The sequence below is a fragment of the Lissotriton helveticus genome, chromosome 1_1 (genome assembly GCF_964261635.1).
Source record: "Lissotriton helveticus chromosome 1_1, aLisHel1.1, whole genome shotgun sequence".
In the NCBI taxonomy this organism is placed as follows: Eukaryota; Metazoa; Chordata; class Amphibia; order Caudata; family Salamandridae; genus Lissotriton; species Lissotriton helveticus.
This window is the reverse complement of record NC_136057.1, coordinates 1,035,715,679-1,035,736,299: the sequence shown is the minus strand read 5'-3', so window position 1 is coordinate 1,035,736,299 and position 20,621 is coordinate 1,035,715,679. Positions and strand designations below refer to the sequence as shown.

At 45.5% G+C, this 20,621-nt stretch overlaps 1 protein-coding gene and 1 long non-coding RNA gene across 5 annotated transcripts in view; one reads left to right on the top strand and one right to left on the bottom strand.

The window, feature by feature from the left end:
- FLNC (filamin C) overlaps nt 1–13,527 on the top strand; it is a 201,131-nt gene extending 187,604 nt beyond the window's left edge. For all 4 annotated transcript variants that reach the window (XM_078677798.1, XM_078677808.1, XM_078677804.1 and 1 more), the window contains 4 exons: nt 799–975; nt 1,074–1,292; nt 3,042–3,245; nt 11,622–13,527. In XM_078677798.1, coding sequence (XP_078533924.1) covers nt 799–975; nt 1,074–1,292; nt 3,042–3,245; nt 11,622–11,809 — 788 coding nt within the window. In that variant the 3' untranslated portion in view covers nt 11,810–13,527. The remainder of the gene's footprint in view (nt 1–798; nt 976–1,073; nt 1,293–3,041; nt 3,246–11,621) is intronic.
- LOC144820216 (uncharacterized) overlaps nt 1–20,621 on the bottom strand; it is a 159,430-nt gene that overhangs the window by 85,447 nt on the left and 53,362 nt on the right. The window lies entirely within an intron of this gene.

Below are 20,621 nucleotides of genomic sequence, written 5' to 3'. Positions count from 1 at the left end.
GTTTGTAGCATCTTAAGTGACACTGTCACTACAGAGATCTTTCAGCCACGGTGATCAGCGGTCACTTGTTCATATGGTAGGGAAAGGATGGTTTTTATCCAGGGAATCTTTAAAAAATCTATTAAATCCTACTGCACAACTTCTGAATTTACACCCAAAGCTGGGACTCCTGTGATGTGAAGACCATCACACTGTAAACCACCACAGCACCAGCAGGCATCATGTTAATGCTATCCAAGAATTCAAGATGAACCGACTGAAATCACATGGAAGAGGATAATCTGAAAACACCAGCATTTTTCCAGACCAGGAGGGGGTCTGTGAAGCACTTGCTGAATGTGCCCGGCTAACACCTCAACAAAGAGGAATATTTCTGCTATACTTGCCTAAAGTCACTCAGGTTGGCACTAGGTTGGTACAGGTAACACCTACAGCAGTGACTATGGTGCGAGATATATAAGCAATTGCCTGTAGTGGGTGAGGTTTTCTAAATGTTAATGTTGAGCCATAACAAAGTCAACCAAATCTACAGGCATTTCATCATACTGATTAGTCTCACTAAGAATAATATTGGGTACAATGTATAAAACTCGAGTGATGAAATGAGCTAGAGGATCATACATAACAAGAGTTTACTTTGTTATTTCCCGGCTATCATAAATCGGATGGCCTATTCTCTCCATTTTACTCTGCTTTCTATCGATTGCTTTTATATGTGTGGGGCTCTGAGAGATGCTTAAAAAAATGTAGTTCAACAAATAAACTAAACCAATTCGTACTTGTTCTTTGTCATTCCAGATAAGTACGCAATCCGCTTTATTCCCCATGAGAATGGCGTACACTCCATCGATGTAAAGTTCAACGGCAGCCACATCCCGGGCAGCCCCTTCAAGATCCGAGTGGGGGAGCAAAGCCAGGCGGGAGACCCAGGCCTTGTGTCAGCGTATGGACATGGGCTGGAGGGAGGCACTACCGGTAGGGTCACGCCTCTGTGAAGTGCAGGAAATTTGAAGAGAAGAACGCTCCTGATAGGCTATTTGTGACTCATGAATGCTCTGTGTTTCTTCCTTTAGGGGTGGCCTCAGAATTTGTGGTGAACACGATAAATGCAGGATCAGGTGCTCTGTCTTTCACCATCGACGGCCCCTCAAAGGTGAAGATGGACTGTGTGGAGTGCTCAGAGGGCTACAAGGTCAGCTACATCCCAATGGCTCCAGGAAACTACCTGATTTCCATCAAATACGGAGGACCGCAGCACATCGTGGGCAGCCCCTTCAAGGCCAAAGTGACAGGTATGTGCCTACTGGCTGGTCTCATACAGGAAGGAGCGATTTCTTGATTTCTCAATTCTCAGGAGCGTATATCTTGTGGACTCGGGGAACATTACAGCTACCACAATGGATCCGTGCTTGTCCTCACCCAATAGTTGTCCTCTTGGGGTATCAGCAGAATACTATTAAAGTCAGATTCAGTCTTTATCCATTCAGCTCAGGCTGTCAATAAAGGGGCTAGTTATAGTTACTTTGGCATTGGTTCCTTTTGATTAGGACCTCTAAGCCACATGGCCATAAGGAGGTAACCAGAGTTGGGCTGGCCATTTGAGAATTAAGTTTTTTCACCCGTGGGATGCCAGCTATGAGGTGCTTTTATATATATTTGAACATTTTTGTTGTAATATGCACCATTTAGACCCATTTTTCTAAACATTTCTTTCAGCCGTACATCCCCCACACCCATTAGATAGAGTTAGGCTTGCTAGCAACACTCCCAAGCATGGTTCAGTATGGGGCTGAATTAAACATCTTTGCCAGGACTGGTTTTGGTTCCCAGTCTGGCCCTGGCAGTAATACAGCGCCCTCGTTATTCACCCAATTTGTCTTCAGAAGTAGACTAAAGAAGAGATGACACCTTTTATATTTGGTTGGTGTTACTAAACTCACTCTACTGTCAGTAGATTTGTATTTTCCATCGCTGTGACTGTTCATACCTGTGCGTTCCAGGCAACAACTCTCATTGCACCACCCAGTTTTATGCATATGTCTTTTTAGTACAGGGATTATTGATACAACTTCTCGCACAACTTCAGAACCAAGGAACGGATGGGTGCTAGTAAGAGCCTGCCACTATTTCAGGAAATGGAGGTGCTTGGTAGCTCTTTCAATATTTAAACACCAATGCGTTCTCCTCACTTCAGACACCATCCCTTTTACATCATTGACCTAGGAAACCCACTGTTCGAGTCTATGACTGTGGATTGATTCCCCCTGGAAGTCGTCAACTGCGAATACTGTGCTATCAAAGCCAGTATCTTGTGTAGCCTCCTGAATAATGTCCATGACTGTGGGTGCCCTCCCTATTTCTGGATAGCCTCACCTTTAAGGTCATAATAAAAGTAAGATCTATAGGTGGAGGGTTGACTTTTCTCTTAAAATGGAGAACCAGACGGGGGCTGCAGTTAGCATCTTCCAAAGGTGCCTCCTCAACTGCACCAGCCAATCTTGAACCAATCATCTACAACTGCTATTTCCACCTTCATGGATGGCTAAGAGACAGCCAATTTCACTGCATTCATCCAAAAACAAAAACCCATGAACAGACTGCAGAAGGTACAAGACACAGGTATGTATTACACAGACATGTACATTTACATCCAAAATGCCTTAATATGGAAATCACCACTGGCTTCCCGCGGCTGCCAGAATCTAGCATACGTTTTTATTAATTTGTTGACATATACCCACGCCACACCTCTGGACAGTTGAAATGCATCGAACTTAACAAGTGTTATCTTTAAGAACGTCTACCCTTCATGTAAACACCGAATATCAGTTATTTATATATGTTTTTCTATTTAATCTTGCTTAAGGTAAATTGTGCCCAGTGGGCTACAAAGAGACTCTCAGTAATCGCTACCTTATCAAGTTGTGCCATCCTTTTTTTGGACTTTCTATTTGGATCGGCATATGTGGATGATAATGCTTAACATCTGTAGCAGAAGTGTCTTTGCAGACAGTTTATATTTCTGTTGTCTTCTTCCTTAGGCCCACGTCTTTCTGGAGGTCACAGCTTGCATGAGACGTCGACTGTACTGGTGGAGACCGTCACGAAGTCCTCCAGTGTGGGTGGATACAGTTCGCTGCCAAAATTCTCATCAGATGCCAGCAAGGTGGTTTCCAGAGGCACAGGGCTTTCCAGGGCCCTTGTGGGACAGAAAAATGCCTTCACGGTTGACTGCAGCAAAGCAGGTGAGTGCAGTAGGGCAACAAAGTAGAGGGATGGGGCATAGAGGAATTCAACAAAGCTTGTAGGACTGTAACACATGTGATAACAGTTGTATTGTAGAGAACAACCACATGAAAAAACAAAAAGTACTCATCTAGATTTTTATGCCGAGACTACAGAGAGGTTAATTAGGAGTGTGAATCTGTTATAGATTCACATGTCAGGCTGAATCCTCCTTTTTAGTGGTTGATGTGAAAGGTTCACTTACTGTTGTATTAAAAGAAAGGATTCTAGGAAGTGTGCTTGGAGTTGTATGTTCTGGGACTCCCCTATAATGCTGACTGTGTTCCACAATGTTTGTTCTACAGAGTTTACTGCAGCACAAACATTAGAGGACTACAAAAGAGAAATCACTGTAAACTTGACAGTAGCACCGGTAATGTAGGCAGAGAAGGTCAGAGTGCACTCAAGGCAAAGCTTACAATAAATCAAGTCATACAAACGCAAGTGGAGAGATGCACGTCCTTAAAGATCTGACACTACCACAAATCATCAGGAAATGGCAACAGGGGGACCTTCCAGCAGAGTATACTCTAGAATAAGTCAAAAAATTTGAGTCATAACTAAGTTGTGTACAGATATAAAGAGAGAGCACAATTCCGAGCTTGCAGTAACTCCAGCCTTAAATGACAAGCATGAGAAAGTGCTGTGCAGACATTACAGTGGCATAAGTTATCCAGTATTGGGGTATCTTTCATAGATTCACATGCCTGAATCATTCCCCGTCGTCGAGGCGGGAGTCCCACGGTAAATAAAAAAGCAGTGCCAAAAGCACTTTGCAGTAGTAGGCCCTAGAAAAAAGGCCTGAGGCCTATATTATAGTAGCCTATCTACCTCCTTATGCTAAAAGACCCAAAGTCTTTGCTCCAACCAATCAGCTCACAGCACCCTCTAGAACCTTCCCTGCAGAGCCAGCTCTCCTCAGATTTTCACCGCACGTCGTGTGGAAGGGAGTCTCCCTGAGTCTTGACTCAGTTTTTTCTTCAGAGCTTCAAGATGTCTGACAAGAAGGCCTTGTTCAGACCCTGCAGAACATGTGAGAAGAAGAGGGTCCATGTGGATGACTTACACAAGGACTGCATTTATTGCCTGTATCCCAAGCATGAGGCAAAGACCTGTAAGATCTGTGTTACCTTCCCTGCCAAGACCTTAAGGGATAGGGAGGCCAGAGTCCTTTTGTGGCTTAAATCCTCTTCCAAGGATGATGATGACAGAGCCTCTACCTCTAGCAAGAGGGCGAGGTCTCAAGAGGATAAGATAAGTGAGGGGAGAAAGCATGTTAAGGCCTCCCACTCTACTTCAGGCTCTTCACAGAGATCCAAACATTCTGTCTCTGGAGCCTCAGCCACCAACGATCCGGCAAAGAAAACAGTGAGTAAGACTTCTACTGTCTCCTCTCCAGTTACCACTGTCTCCACTTCAACCTCTTCTTCTATGGATATGATATCCACTACGTCTATCACTACACCTATTGTGTCTACTAAAATCAGTATCGTGACAAAAAGAACTCTCGTAGACGACTCGTCGACGAAGACGCCGTCATCATCAAAAAACTCGTCATCTAAGAAGAGCCCGTCGACGAAGTCGGCGACGCCGCCGTCGACGACTGCCTCGTCGACGAAGAAAGCATCAACGTCTATCCCGTCGACGACGAGCCCGTCATTGGTTGCCTCGTCGACGACCGTCCCGTCGACGGTGGCTCCATCGACGACGAGTCCATCGACGATTGTCCCGTCGACGTCCAGCCCGTCGACGACAGCCCCGTCGACGGCAAGCCTATCGTCGACGATGCCCTCGTCGTCGATCTCGTCGACGATAAATCCGTCGACGACGACATCTTTTCAACAAATGGATGCGCCTTGGTCTCCGGGGTCATCAAGGTCGATGGAACCAGCTTTATTAAGACCTGCCACTGGGAATCAGGCCTTTTGTACGCCAATAGCGACAAAAAACTTTCAACTAGTGTCTTTTAAGAGGCAACAAGGTTCATACATATCTCCACTTATGCCTTCTCATCTTCTGGAAACCTATGCGGACGATGAAGAAGATGACTATGAGGATGATGATGATGAGGGTGCTTTTGGTGTGGCACGTCATCCATCCGAGCTTGTCATCAAGTGCCAAGATGTATGATGAGGAGGATTCATACGCTGAGCACTATTACCAAGGGGATATCATAGTGCCTCATTCATTGGATCATCAGAGAAGGCCTAGAGTCCCGGAAGTCACTCAGTTGCCGCCTAATTTGATACAGGATTTACAGGCTATGCTGGCGGATTACAAACAGCGTTTTCCTCCGCAAGTACCTCAATCTGACACAGTAGCTCCTCCTCGGCAACAGCCACCGGCTTCTCCAATTGTGGACACTACGCAACCGGTCTTGCCTCCACAACCTCTGGATTCATCATCAGAAGAGGAGGTAGAAGATGGAGAGTTGCCTAACATTCCTTCATCGGACCCATGGGATGAATATGTTATACCCATGCCGTCCCCTCCGACTCCACAACCTTCAGATTCACCGCCTGAAGATGTAGGTGGTTTTCACAACCTGATGCAGAGGGCATCAACCAGGTTTAAGCTCCCTGTTACAGTGGAGCAAACGGAGTGTTTTCTCCATGACTTTAAAGAGGAAACAAGGAAGATATCTAGAGCCATTCCCATAATTGAGTTTATTTGGAAGGAAGGCATAAAGATAATGGAAAACCCTGCATCTGTGCCTGCTGTGTTACCCAGAATAGAAAAGAAATATCGTGCCCCGCTTTCTAGTCCGGCGTGTCTTATTGGCCATCCACGCCCGGATTCGGTAATCTCTCAAGCGGCGCAGCAAAGGTCAAAGAACCCAGCTACCCCTATTTCTACTCCACCAGATAAAGAGGGACGAAGATTAGACCTTATTGGAAAGAAGTTCTCCACTATGGCTGCAGCATCCATCAGGATAGCAAATTCAATGGCGATTATTGGACGCTACGATCGCCAAATGTGGTCGGAGATGGCTAGATTCATAGAGCTATTGCCAGAGGACTCAAGGCAAGAAGCCAGGAAAGTTTTAATGGAAGGAGAGCGGGCAGCGGAAGAATCCATCGACTGCGCTCTAGATATGGCGAATACGAACTTCAGGCAGTTGGCTGGAGCAGCCGTCCTGAGACGTCAAGGGTGGTTAAAAGCCACTACGTTTCGTCCGGAGGTTCAGTTGAAAATTCTGGACATGGCTTATGACGGAAAGTCTCTCTTTGGAAAACATGTCGATGAGGCTCTCCAGACGATTAAAACTGACACGGATACCGCAAAGTCGCTAGGATCCTTACAATATAAAAGAGGTGCGTTCAGAGGAGCTAGAGGACGAGGTTATTCTTCCAGGGGAAGTTATTACCAACAAGGCAGACAGTATCAACCACAATACCGTCAAAACTACCAGTCTGCTTACAGACAATCTGGATCGGCTGGTTTCTCTCGTCAAGGAGGAAGAAGGCGCGCAAACAACCAAGGACGAGACAGTCACAAGAAACAGTGAGAGCAATTGGGCGCCACCTCCAACCCCTTACCTTCCCGTGGGCGCGAAAATATCTGCTTTTCAACAACAATGGCAGAATATAACATCGGATCGGTGGGTGTTAGACTTGATCCAACATGGTCACACCCTAGAGTTCATCACCAAACCTCCACCAACTCCGCCCAGGGGCCCCCCTCCCCCTCGTCTTCACTTATTGTTCAAGGAGGTTCAAGCTATGCTACTCAAGAACGCAGTAGAGAAGGTTCCAATCCATCAGAGAGGGACGGGTTTCTATTCCCGTTTTTTCCTCATAAAAAAGAAAAACGGGGAATGGCGACCGATCCTAGACCTGCGCAATCTGAACAAATATCTCAAGAAGCAGGGATTTCGAATGGTCACCCTCTCGGACATTCTCAGTTGCCTCAACGAGGGAGATTACATGGCCTCCTTGGACATGGAAGACGCATACTTCCACATCCCAATCCACCCAAACCATCGGAAGTACCTCCGTTTCACTGTGGCAGGCGCCCATTATCAATTCAAAGTTCTCCCATTCGGCCTCAAGTCGGCCCCAAGGATTTTCACGAAGTGCCTGGCCCCGGTGGCAGCAGCTCTTCGGGCAGCAAAAGTGCAGGTCTTCCCATATTTGGACGACTGGCTAGTCAAAGGTCCTTCAGAAGCCAAAGTGAGAGCCGACATTACGGCATGCTGCAATCTCTTCGCATCGCTAGGCCTCACAATCAACAAAACCAAGTCTCAGATGCATCCGGAACAAAGCCTGTTGTTCCTAGGAGCTTGCCTAGACACGGTGGAATGCAAGGCATCCTTGTCTCGAGAGAGACAACTCCGTCTGCAGGCGTTAGCCAGAAAGCTGGCAAGAAGAAAGTCACTTTCAGTTCGCCTATATGCATCACTTCTGGGGATGTGTTCTTCAGCCATCAACCTCATTCCATTGGTGCGTCTAAAGATGCGACCGCTGCAAGAGGAGCTAAACTGTCAATGGCATCAAGCGACAGGTTCATTCGAGGACACCATCACAGTCACCAACAGGATGGTACACGCACTCCAATGGTGGTCTCAGATCAGCAATCTGGAGCAGGGGCTTCCATTCTTGCAGAATCCTCCGGATTTTATTCTTACAACGGATGCGTCCATGGAGGGTTGGGGTGGTCACCTCCAGGAACTGCAAGTGCAGGGACGATGGTCTCAGCAAGACAAGAGATGCCACATCAACAGCCTAGAGCTGAAAGCCATTTGTCTGTCTCTTCAAGCGTTCCTCCCCAGGATAGTGGAATCCTCGGTCTTAGTCAGAACGGACAACACCACAAGCATGTTTTATATCAACAAGCAGGGAGGAACGAGATCGGCAACACTATCCAAACAAGCCCAAGAGCTATGGAAGTGGTTAACAGTTCACAACATAACCCTCAAAGTGGAGCATGTCAGAGGCCTCTACAACACCTTGGCAGACAAACTGAGCAGAACTTTGTCAGAGTGCCACGAGTGGGAACTGGACAACGGCCAGTTGAACTATGTGTTTCAGAGATGGGGCAAACCCAGGTTGGACCTATTTGCGACCCAACAGAACAAGAAATGCCGGTACTACGCCAGCAGGTATCCTCAACAGGGGTCAAGGGGGAATGCCCTTTCGATGCGATGGTCAGGGACATATGCATACGCTTTCCCTCCGATCCCTCTGATTCCACGAGTGGTGCGCAAAATGAAAGTGGAGAGTTGTCGCCTTCTCCTCATTGCTCTCAAGTGGCCTCGCCAGTATTGGTTTCAGGAACTCATGCTACTTTCTCAGGAGCCACCGATCAAGCTGCGGGTAGTTCCGAAGCTACTATCACGCAACGAGGGTCAGGTACTTCACCCAGATCCTCAATCACTGAAATTGCACGCATGGCTCCTAACTTCTTAGAATTTGAGCATCTTCAAATTCCCCAGGAATGCCGGGACATTCTAGAGAAGGCAAGAGCCCAGAGTACATTAAAGACTTATCGTCTCAAGTGGAAGCGTTTTTGCGCTTGGTGCATCTCTAGTGCTTTGCACCCTATAGAGACACCGGCAGAAAAGATATTGCCCTATTTATTACACTTAGCGCAATCTGGCCTTTCTTTTTCATCAATAAAGGTCCACTTAGCGGCTTTATCCAGGTACAGAAAGAGGACCAATGCTCAGTCACTCTGCTCTTCATCGCTAATCAAGCAATTTATGAGAGGTCTGTTCCGGGCTTATCCACCAGTCAAGCCCTCACCACCGGAATGGGAGCTCAACACGGTTCTATCACAACTGATGAAACATCCGTTCGAGCCTATCCATAGAGCCGACCTCAAGTTCTTAACATGGAAGGTTGCTTTATTATTGGCGCTAACTTCCGCAAGAAGAGTGGGAGAAATTCAAGCTTTCACTATAAAGGAGCCCTTTTTGCATTTCTCCCAGGACTATGTCACTTTACGAACAAATCCAACATTCATACCGAAAGTGCCTTCCCAGTTTCATTTAAATGAACCTGTAAAGCTGAAAGTTTTCTTTCCAAACCCGTCAACCCCGGCTGAAAAGACATTGCATTCTTTAGACATCAAGAGATGCTTAAAATTCTATCTTCAGAGAACCAAAACTTTGAGAAGATCAGATCAATTGTTTGTGGCTTATGGTCAAAATACTTTGGGGAGAGCGGTCACTAAAGCCACAATTTCCAGATGGATCGCATCCGCGATTCAATTCTGCCACGTCAAGGCTAATCGACCATTGACAAGGTCTGTTCGATCTCACTCCACAAGAGCTGTAGCAGCGTCTGCGGCTTTATTTGCAGGAGTGACGCTTGAGAACATTTGCCGTGCTGCGACATGGAAGAATGTCCACACGTTTACAAGACACTACTGCCTACAATCAGCAAATCAGGATGATGCGGCAGTAGGTCAAGCTGTTTTACGTCACCTGTTTCCATAAGGAGTATGTTCAGGTACTGATGTTCACTTATTTCATTTAAAGTATATGCTTTTATTAGATTGTATTTATATATATATGAAAGCATTTAACATGTTGTGTTTTTGTTGTATGATGCCTAAGATTTCTTTCCAGAAAGAAAATGCGTAATGTCAATGTTGAACTTGAACGTGATGTAGTAATGGTTCAATCTCTAAGCGTTTGTTGGTTGTTGACGATACACTCATGGGGGTGCACTACAATAAGTCTCCCACCATCCGCAACCGACTTTGCCTGGCTTACTGCTTGCTATTCTGATTCAGGCATGTGAATCTATGAAAGATACCCCAATACTGGATAAGAAAACAAGTTACTTACCTGTAACTTCAGTTATCCAGTATTGGTATCTTTCATAGATTCACATGCAACCCACCCTCCTCCCCGGAGAGTCAGTTCTCTAAGTTTGGGATACTTGTTCCCACTTGTGCTACGAAAATCTGAGGAGAGCTGGCTCTGCAGGGAAGGTTCTAGAGGGTGCTGTGAGCTGATTGGTTGGAGCAAAGACTTTGGGTCTTTTAGCATAAGGAGGTAGATAGGCTACTATAATATAGGCCTCAGGCCTTTTTTCTAGGGCCTACTACTGCAAAGTGCTTTTGGCACTGCTTTTTTATTTACCGTGGGACTCCCGCCTCGACGACGGGGAATGATTCAGGCATGTGAATCTATGAAAGATACCAATACTGGATAACTGAAGTTACAGGTAAGTAACTTGTTTTCTTATACAGGTAGTTCACAGCAAACAATTCATGAAAGATCACTGGTTTAGAAGAGCTTCCTAAATATATTATAATAATACGAAAAGGGCTAAAAAGGAGTTTTCTGAAGAGTGTACAGTAACATCATTCGTACAGGTAAAGGGGGACTCCTCTTGCTGCTCGGTGCTTGCAATTTCTATGCTCAACAGAGATTAGTACATGTCATGCAGGGACAATGGACGAAAGGAAGCGCAAAAAGAAACAGGACATGTAGGCAGAGAGGCGAGTAGGAGCTCTCTGTGGAAATTAGAGTAACATAGGTTAAGCAGGCACATGGCATGTATAGCGTAAGGCACCAAAGGTGATACAAGCATTGGAGTAATAAGGAAGCACTGACAGTAGCACAAGTAATAGAAGCATGGTTTCATTGTGAGATCACTATAGAACGTCTAATACTTACTGTACCACAAGCCAGACAGGCACGGTATGAGAGGGCATTATTGTCCTGCAGAGGTTTTTAATGAGCAAAGCAGCACAAAACACCTCATAAATGGGGCAACCAGTCATAACAAGAGACGAGAGGGTCACTGGTGGCAGAAATATGTTTGGTGTGACTGGCCAGGCTCTTTAGGGTCAGATGAGTTGGTATGTTTGTGGTATTGATGGGGCGGGAGAGAGTAGTCGGGTTGATAAAAATTGTTCTCAGAAGATGTGAATCTGACTTACCTGATCGGGCACAGGCATAAAACATGAGTAGTAGTGAATCTGGAACTCACAGAGGGGTGGTCTCAGTGGAATATGTCTGTATGCATATTAGGCTCACAGATGAATCTGCACAACTTTGGGCCCTTTTTGTGGCACTAGCAGAAAAATGGACGATTTGGAGTTATCCCTCTCAGTGAAGATTTTGAAATGTTTTTTGTTTCAATCTAATGCTTCCAGAGGGAGCATACTTGAGGAGAACAGTGAACCAGTAATCATCTCGAAGGCTCGTGCCACCTAATTTTGACTTGAATTTAGACCTAAAAAGCTGTTTATTGAACACACTTTTGGGTGTTGTTAAAAGTTTGACATGGGTTGTGTAGCAATAGACATTAGTGAACTGCTGCAGCCAAAGTAGGGAATGCCAGTGACCCTCATTAAAAGCTGTCTTTCTCCATTTTCAGGTACCAACATGTTGATGGTGGGTGTGCATGGCCCGAAGACACCATGCGAAGAGGTATACGTGAAACACATGGGAAACCGTTTGTACAACGTCACCTACACAGTCAAGGAGAAGGGCAACTACATTCTGATCGTCAAGTGGGGGGACGAGAACGTGCCAGGAAGCCCGTACCAAGTCACCGTTCCCTGAACATGAGGAAGGGGCATTAGGCCTCAGCGTGCATAGCACACACCTGCTTTCAAACCATAGATGCCTTTTCTCCCCCACAACCACCAATGAATGGACATGATCCCCCATCCTAGGCAAATGCACTAACCACGTCAAGTTAAAAGTCTGCTTGCAAACTTCTCCCAATTTCCTGCTGCCTTTTGGATCTAGAGACATATGAAGTAACTGTGACACTTTCGGTCATGTCACCAAAGACTTTGCTTCCAGGCGTGAATAAACCCTGGTGTGGTAGTATACAGCATTAGCGGGTTGTAGGTGGAATACGAAGCATGCCAATTACCCACAATGCTGTGGTTCAGTGCCTTTTATGTATTGCTCTTTTGTGCGTCACAGTCAACTTATTTTGTTCCCTGGTGGAAGCTTGCTCCTTCATCTCGGGTTTAGCATGTTTGTTTGTTTTCATTTCTTCTTTTTCACGCCTGTCTGGGATAGAAGGGTGGTAGGGGGGTAAACATAGGTCATGAGGCCACAAAAGGTTAGGCCAGTTCTCTTTCTTTTTAACTTTTTAAACAACGTGTTTTGTATTAAATTGTAGACAATTCCTGAGGTGAAGGGGCTGCAGTGTTGCTTAATGTTAGTGGGGTAGAGGTCACCAACTTAGATGGTACTCAGATGTCATGCTAAGGGAATGTATGCAAAATAATGAGCATGTGATCTTGGTGACAATAAGGGTAGCAGCACCACAGATCTTCCGCAGCTGGAAGAACATTGTGCATTTTCCTGAAAGCAGCGGGAGCTAAGAGGTTCCTAGACATGAAGGATTGCATGAGCTAAGCTTGTCCGTATAGCTGAATTATTGAACGTGCAATGGTTTCTGTCCAATTCTATAGGGTGTAAATTGAGCCCAAACACCTAGCAGGATCATGGTGCTTCAGTTGCTTTTTGAAGGAACTAAGATCCCATTCACAATGTTTTTGTGATTGAGATACCCAGTTGCAGTTCCAATAGCCACATGCGGACATTATGAAAAAATTATAATTTATTCCTCCAAGATGGTTGCCTTTTTAACAGTCTATGTATATGGACAATGAATGTTGTGATTCAAGTGCCTACTACACTTTCACTCTGGGGGTTCAGGGTGTACCTAAGATGAGAACTCTTTGTGATCTTAAAAGAGACAGCCTCTGCATACAGCCTGGGATTCAGGAGACCTGTATGTCTGTAGTACCACACGTAATGATATGGAACATACCACTCGTCAGTTCAATGGACAGTTTCCTTATCTGTGCTTTTTTCGTAGATCCGCTCGCACTGCCCCTTTGGGTCTAACGCTACTGTGAATATATCTGCCAGCACCCACACCCCCTTAAGCACTGACCTCATGATCACACCCTATGCCCACCTGTTACTGAGCAATATGATTGGCCACAGTAGCACTGTTGGTGGGAACTATTAGAGAGCATGGTCATTTGACAGCATCAAATGGAACCTTCACTGTTAGAAACCAAAAGAAATGTATTTAAGAGAAAATAAAGAGAAACTTCTAGATTTTATGGGCTAACAAAACAATAAGTAAAAAGAGATCAATTTTATGTTAATAAGATGGTACAATGGAGTTTTATAGTGATGTTTTGTATGTATTAAAGAGGTGATATGAAACCTCAATAGTTTGTATTAATACTTAATGATTGGTAAAAAAATGCCAGTGAAAATAAAACATAATTGCTAATTTGCCACAAGCTAAGGACCATACTTAATTCTGTTTTTCTTGTGTTTAAATTGTACGCGTAAGACGTAACAGGTGTTCATTGTACAAAGCCTTAACATGAAGGTGCATTGAAGGTAATGTTTCTGCGTTACTGGAAGTAAGGTGTGGAAATGTAAATACTTTACCCATCGGTTACGTTGAGATGAAATAAAAGAGCAGTGGAATGTTGATAGGTGCAATGAAAACAATTGGGAAGCAGCGGGTTTTAAGCACTAGTAGAGGCCCGCTTCTGTCAACTTTCCAATGCCACAGGCTACCTGGACCAGGCAAAGGGAAAAAGAGTATCAGGAGGGCATATTTTTCATGATGTCGCGCAGCGCAGCTAGCCCCCTTGCTGCACTGCGTGACAGGTAAAGGGCAGGAATGCGCCGTCTTTAACATGTTATGTCTCATTCCTGTCTTTTCTATTGCTGGTGCACAACTTGCAGCCTAGCACCAAACTCAGGCATCCATGCACCATGGTGCAAGGGGACCTGTGTTGTAAGCAGGATTGCTTTTGTGCAGGAAGGGATACCTTCCGGCACAAAAGCATTCCTCTGAGGCATTGTCCTCTTAAAAAGAGGAAAAAACAAGGAGAAAGTAACATATTCCTCCTCATTACACCTCATCTGGGAAGGCGAAGCATTTTGACACATTCACGGGTCTATCAGTAATGGCTAACCTGGGAATGCGTCAAATTCCATGAGTGTTGGGTTGGAACACCAATGCACCACTCATGGAATGCCTCCCTGGGGGCAGAGTAAGGCAGTGCAGCAACTTAGGCTGTGCGGCGGTACTCTAGATTTATCAAACACTCAGGGCCATGCAAGGCGCTCTTGCGTGGCTTGATAAATTGTACTCAGTAGTTGCGTCACGCTTGCACCCCGTTGCATGGTGCAAGTGCGATGTAACTACTTGATAAATATGGCCCAGTCTGTGTACATAAAGGTAAATGACACTTACCCTCACTCTTCCCTTGCTGTTGGTGTTAGTTGAGTCTTGAAAGGGTGGGGAATGCTGCTTAGCTCCTGTCTCCCTTGGCTCTGTCAAACAAAAACAGTTTTGCAGAGCCCAAGGAGGTCGGGGTTTGAGTGATAGCAAGAGTGTGAAGGGAATTGAAGCTTTGGAGAATTGAGGATTTGTAAATCCCTGAGTCTCCCAGAAGGCTGTTTTGTTTTGAATTAGGACATTGCGCTGGCATGAGGCCTTGCCTTTGGCTCTGGCCTGAAACACTGGAGCAGGCCTTTAATGGCTGATATAACCCGCTTTGGGGGGCTACAATGCTATATTTTACAATGGGTACTGCAATGTGAAAATATAATTTTCCTTCTTTTCTCCTAGCATTCCTTCTTATTAAACGTAATTTCTAGTTAATGGTTACTGCAATGGCTTGTATTGAGTTCAGTGAGGGTTGGGTGTGTGCAACAGTAGGTTTTATACAGAAATTAGTAATCTTTGTTAGTGCAGACTTTCTGAGGTTCGAAACTGTAAATAAGGGGTGGGTGGATTGTAGCTGAGTGGTTTTCATCAAAGTTTGAGGGGTGTTTACTTCATCCTTACTCTAGCCTTGTCTGTTGGATTTGTTTATGTTAGTTTGTCTTAATCATGAAACTTGAAGCTTGAGCTGTAATGACAGATGGTCATTTGGTGGTAAGGGGGCTTGGCCTGTAAGGCTGAGGGACATTTTGAACATTTTAGCAGATGTAGGAGTGATCAACGTATTTCTTAGCAAATCGGAAAAACTGTGTTTGAGTATTTTGAGGGAGGTGTCTAGGGAGGACCTGGCCTGTCAGTTTGGGCTGGATTGTTCCCATTGGTCACAGGGCCAAGACTGATTTGCATATGGCTGGGTTCAAACTGGAATGGCATAGTGAGCAAAAAACGATGGATTTAGGCCCAGATGGCTGTACTGGGGTGAATGTATGACATTGTTCTGCATTCTGTCCATCAATTATTGTTTTTGCATTTGTCTCCCCGAGTGGGGCGGGTATGCCCAGATGTAAGTCTCATGCTCTCCATGCCACTGGAGTCAAGCTATTGTGGCTGATGAGGGGTGAAACCCCGAAACCGGTCCTAGGATGCTTGTTTCCAGTCTAGGGAGGACCTGGCCTTGCAGTTCGGGCTGGACTGTTCCCATTGGGCGCAGGGTCAAGACTGATTTGCATATGGCTGGGTTCAAACTGGAATGGCATGGTGAGCAAAAAAACGATGGATTTAGGCCCAGATCTCTGTACTGGGGTGAACGTATGACATTGTTCATTATTCTGTCCATCAATTGTTGTTTTTGCAGTCATCTCCATCTATGTTACAAATGTGTTAGGGACCAAGTTCCATAGTTTTGCTGCCTTGACTGTAATAAGATATCCATAGCAAGCATGATTTGTTGCAAGGAGGGGCAAGGAAAAGATGTTCTGTAGAAGATCTTAAGTTGCTATTTATTTTTTATTTGGTACTTTTGGAATTGCAGGCTCTTTCACTCACTTTGTAGGTGATGCCGGAGACCGGGAGTCACTGCAGAGCTTTGAGAGTTATAGTAATGTGTTCACTCAGTATGATATTGTGCCTCAATAGAGCCCATTTACTTCATCCACTTTAGATACAACGACAGGCAAGACTACAGTGACTCCTTGTGGGAAAACTAGGAAGGGAAAAATGTACCCCACTGTTCTGAAGTGAAGAACTGTTGACTTGACTTTTTTATTTACTTGATGTAGCAGTAAGAGGTCAGTATTCATGAGTACACCCAGATTCTTAGGATATTTAATGGCGACTAGCATTGGCCTATGAGAGCTTGTCACGGGAAGAGTAGCAATTAGGGATTTGCTGTCACTTATCATCAGTACAATTTTGTCAGAATTTAGTTCACTCTGGTTTTGAGACATCTGTAGACTGACCTTATTCAAGCAGTCCGAATTGGCATCCTGGTCTGGAGTGTTGTTCTTATTTATAGTGATTGAACATTGCATATCATCTGCATCGTAGCACGCGTGTCCAAATGATCTAATTTATTAGCCATGGTTTGAGGTCTGTTTTGAAGAGGACAGGAGGAGAGGGGAATTATTTGGTATTCCTCTTGGTCATTTGTGAAGTTTGGAAAGGGAAGTGCACCTTGAAAGTTGGAGTTGTCTCTTTTGGAAAGAAATGTAAACATGCTGCAGCTTTATCGGTAATTGTGATCCATACTATGCGTCTGATGGGGCAGACCTGTTCAGAGTGTTGAAAGCTGTCAGTCGATCTTGGAGGATTAGAGCAAGGGCACCTTCCAAGTCAGGTCGCTTATTAAGGTCATCTCAGATCGCAACCTGCTGTTTCTCTATGCTCTGGTAGTTTGGTACACACAGCTCATTCGAGCAGTGCTGCTACAAGTAGACTGATATCCATCTCTAGTACTTTGTGTCTGAGGATTTAACATTGAAGACTTTTAGTAGGAGTTGGATATAGGATCTTTTAAAGTCTGTTGATATGACAGTCAAAACTACTGATTTGTTGAAAATGTGTAGGCAAGTGTCTGCAATCCTCACAAAGGCCATTATTTGCCAGAAACAGAATGAAAGAAAGAATCCATATGTTCTAAAAAGTTCAAATAAATATCAGTTTTGAACTTTCCCTTGAACGGAAAGCGCAGGAAACTGAAAACGGGAGATTGTTTCGAAACGGAGGTACTTCATCTAATTTTATTGTGCAGCCAGAAACGTTTCAATTATTAATGCAAAAATCTAGCGGGGCACTCCCTTTATTTATTTATTTGTTTGTTTGTTTTCTACTGGCTTTGTGGCACTTTAACCCTTTACATCTGCTGAAAGCTGAAGATTTTGATTCTGTCAGTACTATGCCTCCCTTACCTGTCACCATGTAAATGTAAATGTTTTTGTACTTGTATAGCGCACAGCTGCCCGCAGTGGGTTTCCCGGCGCTTGTACGAATACCGCAAGGGAACCCTTCCTGGCTTTCCCTGTGAAGTGTCCACTCCTGGGCACCCCCATGGTGCAGACAAGGCATCCCTCGCGTTGTGGGGGCCGTTGTGGAGACTAAGCAAGCTATTGCCCAGAGTTGCAGCGCGGGACCCATGATCAGAATAGGCACTGAGGCGAGAATATCCGGTCAGGGGAATTAATGAGCCCGAGACCCGCCGAGGCGGGAATCGAACCCTGGTCCCTGGCCAGAGCTCTGCATCGAGGTCTGCCTGCTCTAACCATTGAGCCACACTTCTCCACATAAATCGACAGTTGAAAACCCCAGTGGCTCTAACCCTTAGGAACTTGCAAAAGTTGAGAGAAACAACACAGTGTGTTCTTTCTTACCCGTCACCACATAAGGACAGTTAAAACCTCAGGGACTCTAACCCTGAAAACATGCAAATGCTGAGAGACACCAGACGCAACTCCCCTTTTCCTACCTATATCTGATTAGATAGGTGCTTGAATCGTCGCCTCAGTGTTTTACTTAGAAGAAATGCACCGAAATGCCCCTGGTGCATGAGAGACCTGAACTGTCTGAAAATACAGAATACTGAACAGTTAAAGGCAGTCTTGCACGGGAAACCCAACAACCACTAGCATCAAACGCTGAGGTCCTACAATAAGTCCTGGCTTGGTACCTGCTTGTGTGTGTGTGTTTGAAAAAAGGATTTTTGGCGTGGCAAGGTCACAGTGACAGTCTTTAAGAGGATGGGGGACCAAGACTGTAATATGACACCCGCAGGCCCACAACCAAAGAACCCCGGGACTTACACCACAGTAGGCAAGACAAAGAGAAAACAAGCATTTCCAATGCAATGGTCTCGGCATTATTAAAGGTAGAGCTATTGGCATTGCTCATGACATTTTTTTTTTTTTTAAATCATAAATAAATGGCATTGTCATTTACATTGCCAATAGCTTAATCGTTAAATAAATGGCATTGTCATTTACAATGCCAATAGCCTAATCGCTCGCAAATGCATGACCTATTGCATTTACACCCACACAGAGCCACACACACAGTCATTCACATAGAGCCACCTACACAGAGCCACCCTCACACAGACAGAGCCACCCACACATAGAGCCACCTACAAAAAAAGCTATTCACACAGAGCCACACACAGAGCCACACACACACACATACAGAGCTACCCACACAGAGCCACCCACAGAGTCATTCATATAGAGCCACCTACACAGAGCCACCCTCACACAGACAGCCCAACAACTAAAACAAAACAATAGTCAGGTGGGCACTAAAACACAGTATGCTACCACTAGAAGTTATTAACCAGTAATAATATATATTATACCTCCTTCGCCACCCCTGCCCATAAATATAATCTTTTTCGAGTCAGGGGCCCTGTGTACGGTGCGTGAGGCCCGTTAATCTTTCATGTAAGCATCTACGCTGTTTGACTTGCTGGACGAACTACATATAGTTTTATTCATTCAATGTTGCCCCCAATCTACAGCTGGGACACTAGGGCACAGGTCATTGGGTCGCACTGGTACGCTTTACATGCATTGTACTGTTATCCGTGATGTGGGGACCATTGATTTTTTAAATTATTTTCAAACGCATAGTCAGTAGAACCCGAACATCCACTCATTATAAACTAGATGCGAATCCACCCACCCCCTGCCGGAACTATTCAGTGTTTGTTTTTAGTGTCAGAGGACATTGAATCACACCGAGCGTCAATTAGCATCTGGGATCCTTCCGTGTACTCTCTGCTTCAAATCAGTACCGTATTTCTGAGAAGAAGAACAGGGCAAAATCCCAGCGCGCTCTATAAAGTAACCCTGTTCACAGAGACGTGTTTGGTACCAGGGAGGTTCGTAGTAGAACTCCAGCTGCCCTGTTCGGAAGGCACCTCTCCCTCTACATGTGCCCATAGGGGTAAAGTGTGTGTGTGTGTGGGAGGTTTTCTTGAGTAGCCATAGGGTAGCAGCATGGGTTAAGCGCGTCTATTACCTTGTACATGTCCTACACTCGCCCGGGTGCCTTCGCTCAGTGCTGCTGCAGAGCACGGGGACCGGACCGCCTCGGTGTCTGTGGCTGACGCCGTCTGGTTACTGTGGTTGCGGATCCTGGCACCACAGCAGACAGTGTAGTTTGCTCCGCAGTGGCTGGTGCTGCTGCTTACCCAGTTGAACTTTTCCGCCTCGCCTGTCCCAGTGAGAGCGTCCCTCGATGTCCTGTATCTAAGACTACCTTTTGGCCTTTCCCACTTCTTGCTGTGAACGCCGACTCTCATTGGCCTTTATAGCCCAAGACCCCCATCAGAGCGGCCAATCGCCGATCAGAATGGGACACTCCTCCAGCACCCCCGCCCTCTGATGCAACCCCCCTGCAAGTGAGCTGCTAGCAGTTCTAGGTGATTTCAGCAGCAGCGCGAGCTGCAGATCAACAAAAATAAATGGCATCCGAGGCATGGCAGTGCCTCCAGCCGGACGGTTACTGGGCAGCCTGCTGACATGGCACAAGACGTTCCCATCTCCCGTAAAATACATCACCCCCATAAACATGTGTTCCCCAAAGTGAACGTGCCAATCAAACTGTGCCAAGGACCCCATAAACGTCATCACCAAGTACAAACGCTTCTCTCTCCCCTAGCCAGCAGGTTAACAAATGGATATGAACAACACGTGCATCCCATCCTGAGGATTGTCCCCCCAAAAGCATAGCGATCTCAAGTGCGAACGTGCCCCTTTGAAATAGACGACACGCGCTAATGTGTGACCCCCGAGCACAACCCCCACCCCTCCAGTGAAAATATCGCCCTCTAAACATATCTATTCGTAAGTTCAAACATGATCATCTTATACAAACATGTCCCCCTTTCTGTAAAAAAAACTTCTAACATATTGTTCTCCACAGCAAACATGCCCCTCTCTGCAAAAGAAACGACCCGCGCTAACATGTGACCTCAAGTGCACACCCGTCGAATCTCCAACTCCTCTTCCAGTTCCTCAAAGCTGCGGGCCCCGAGAACGGCAGAGGCGAGATGGCCGGCGGGCAGAAATGGCTGCCACAAAGCTCCGAAATTTTCGGAATCGGGGGAGTGTTTTTTAGTGAGTGACGGATGACGTCACAGATAGAAAGAACCTAAAAAACACG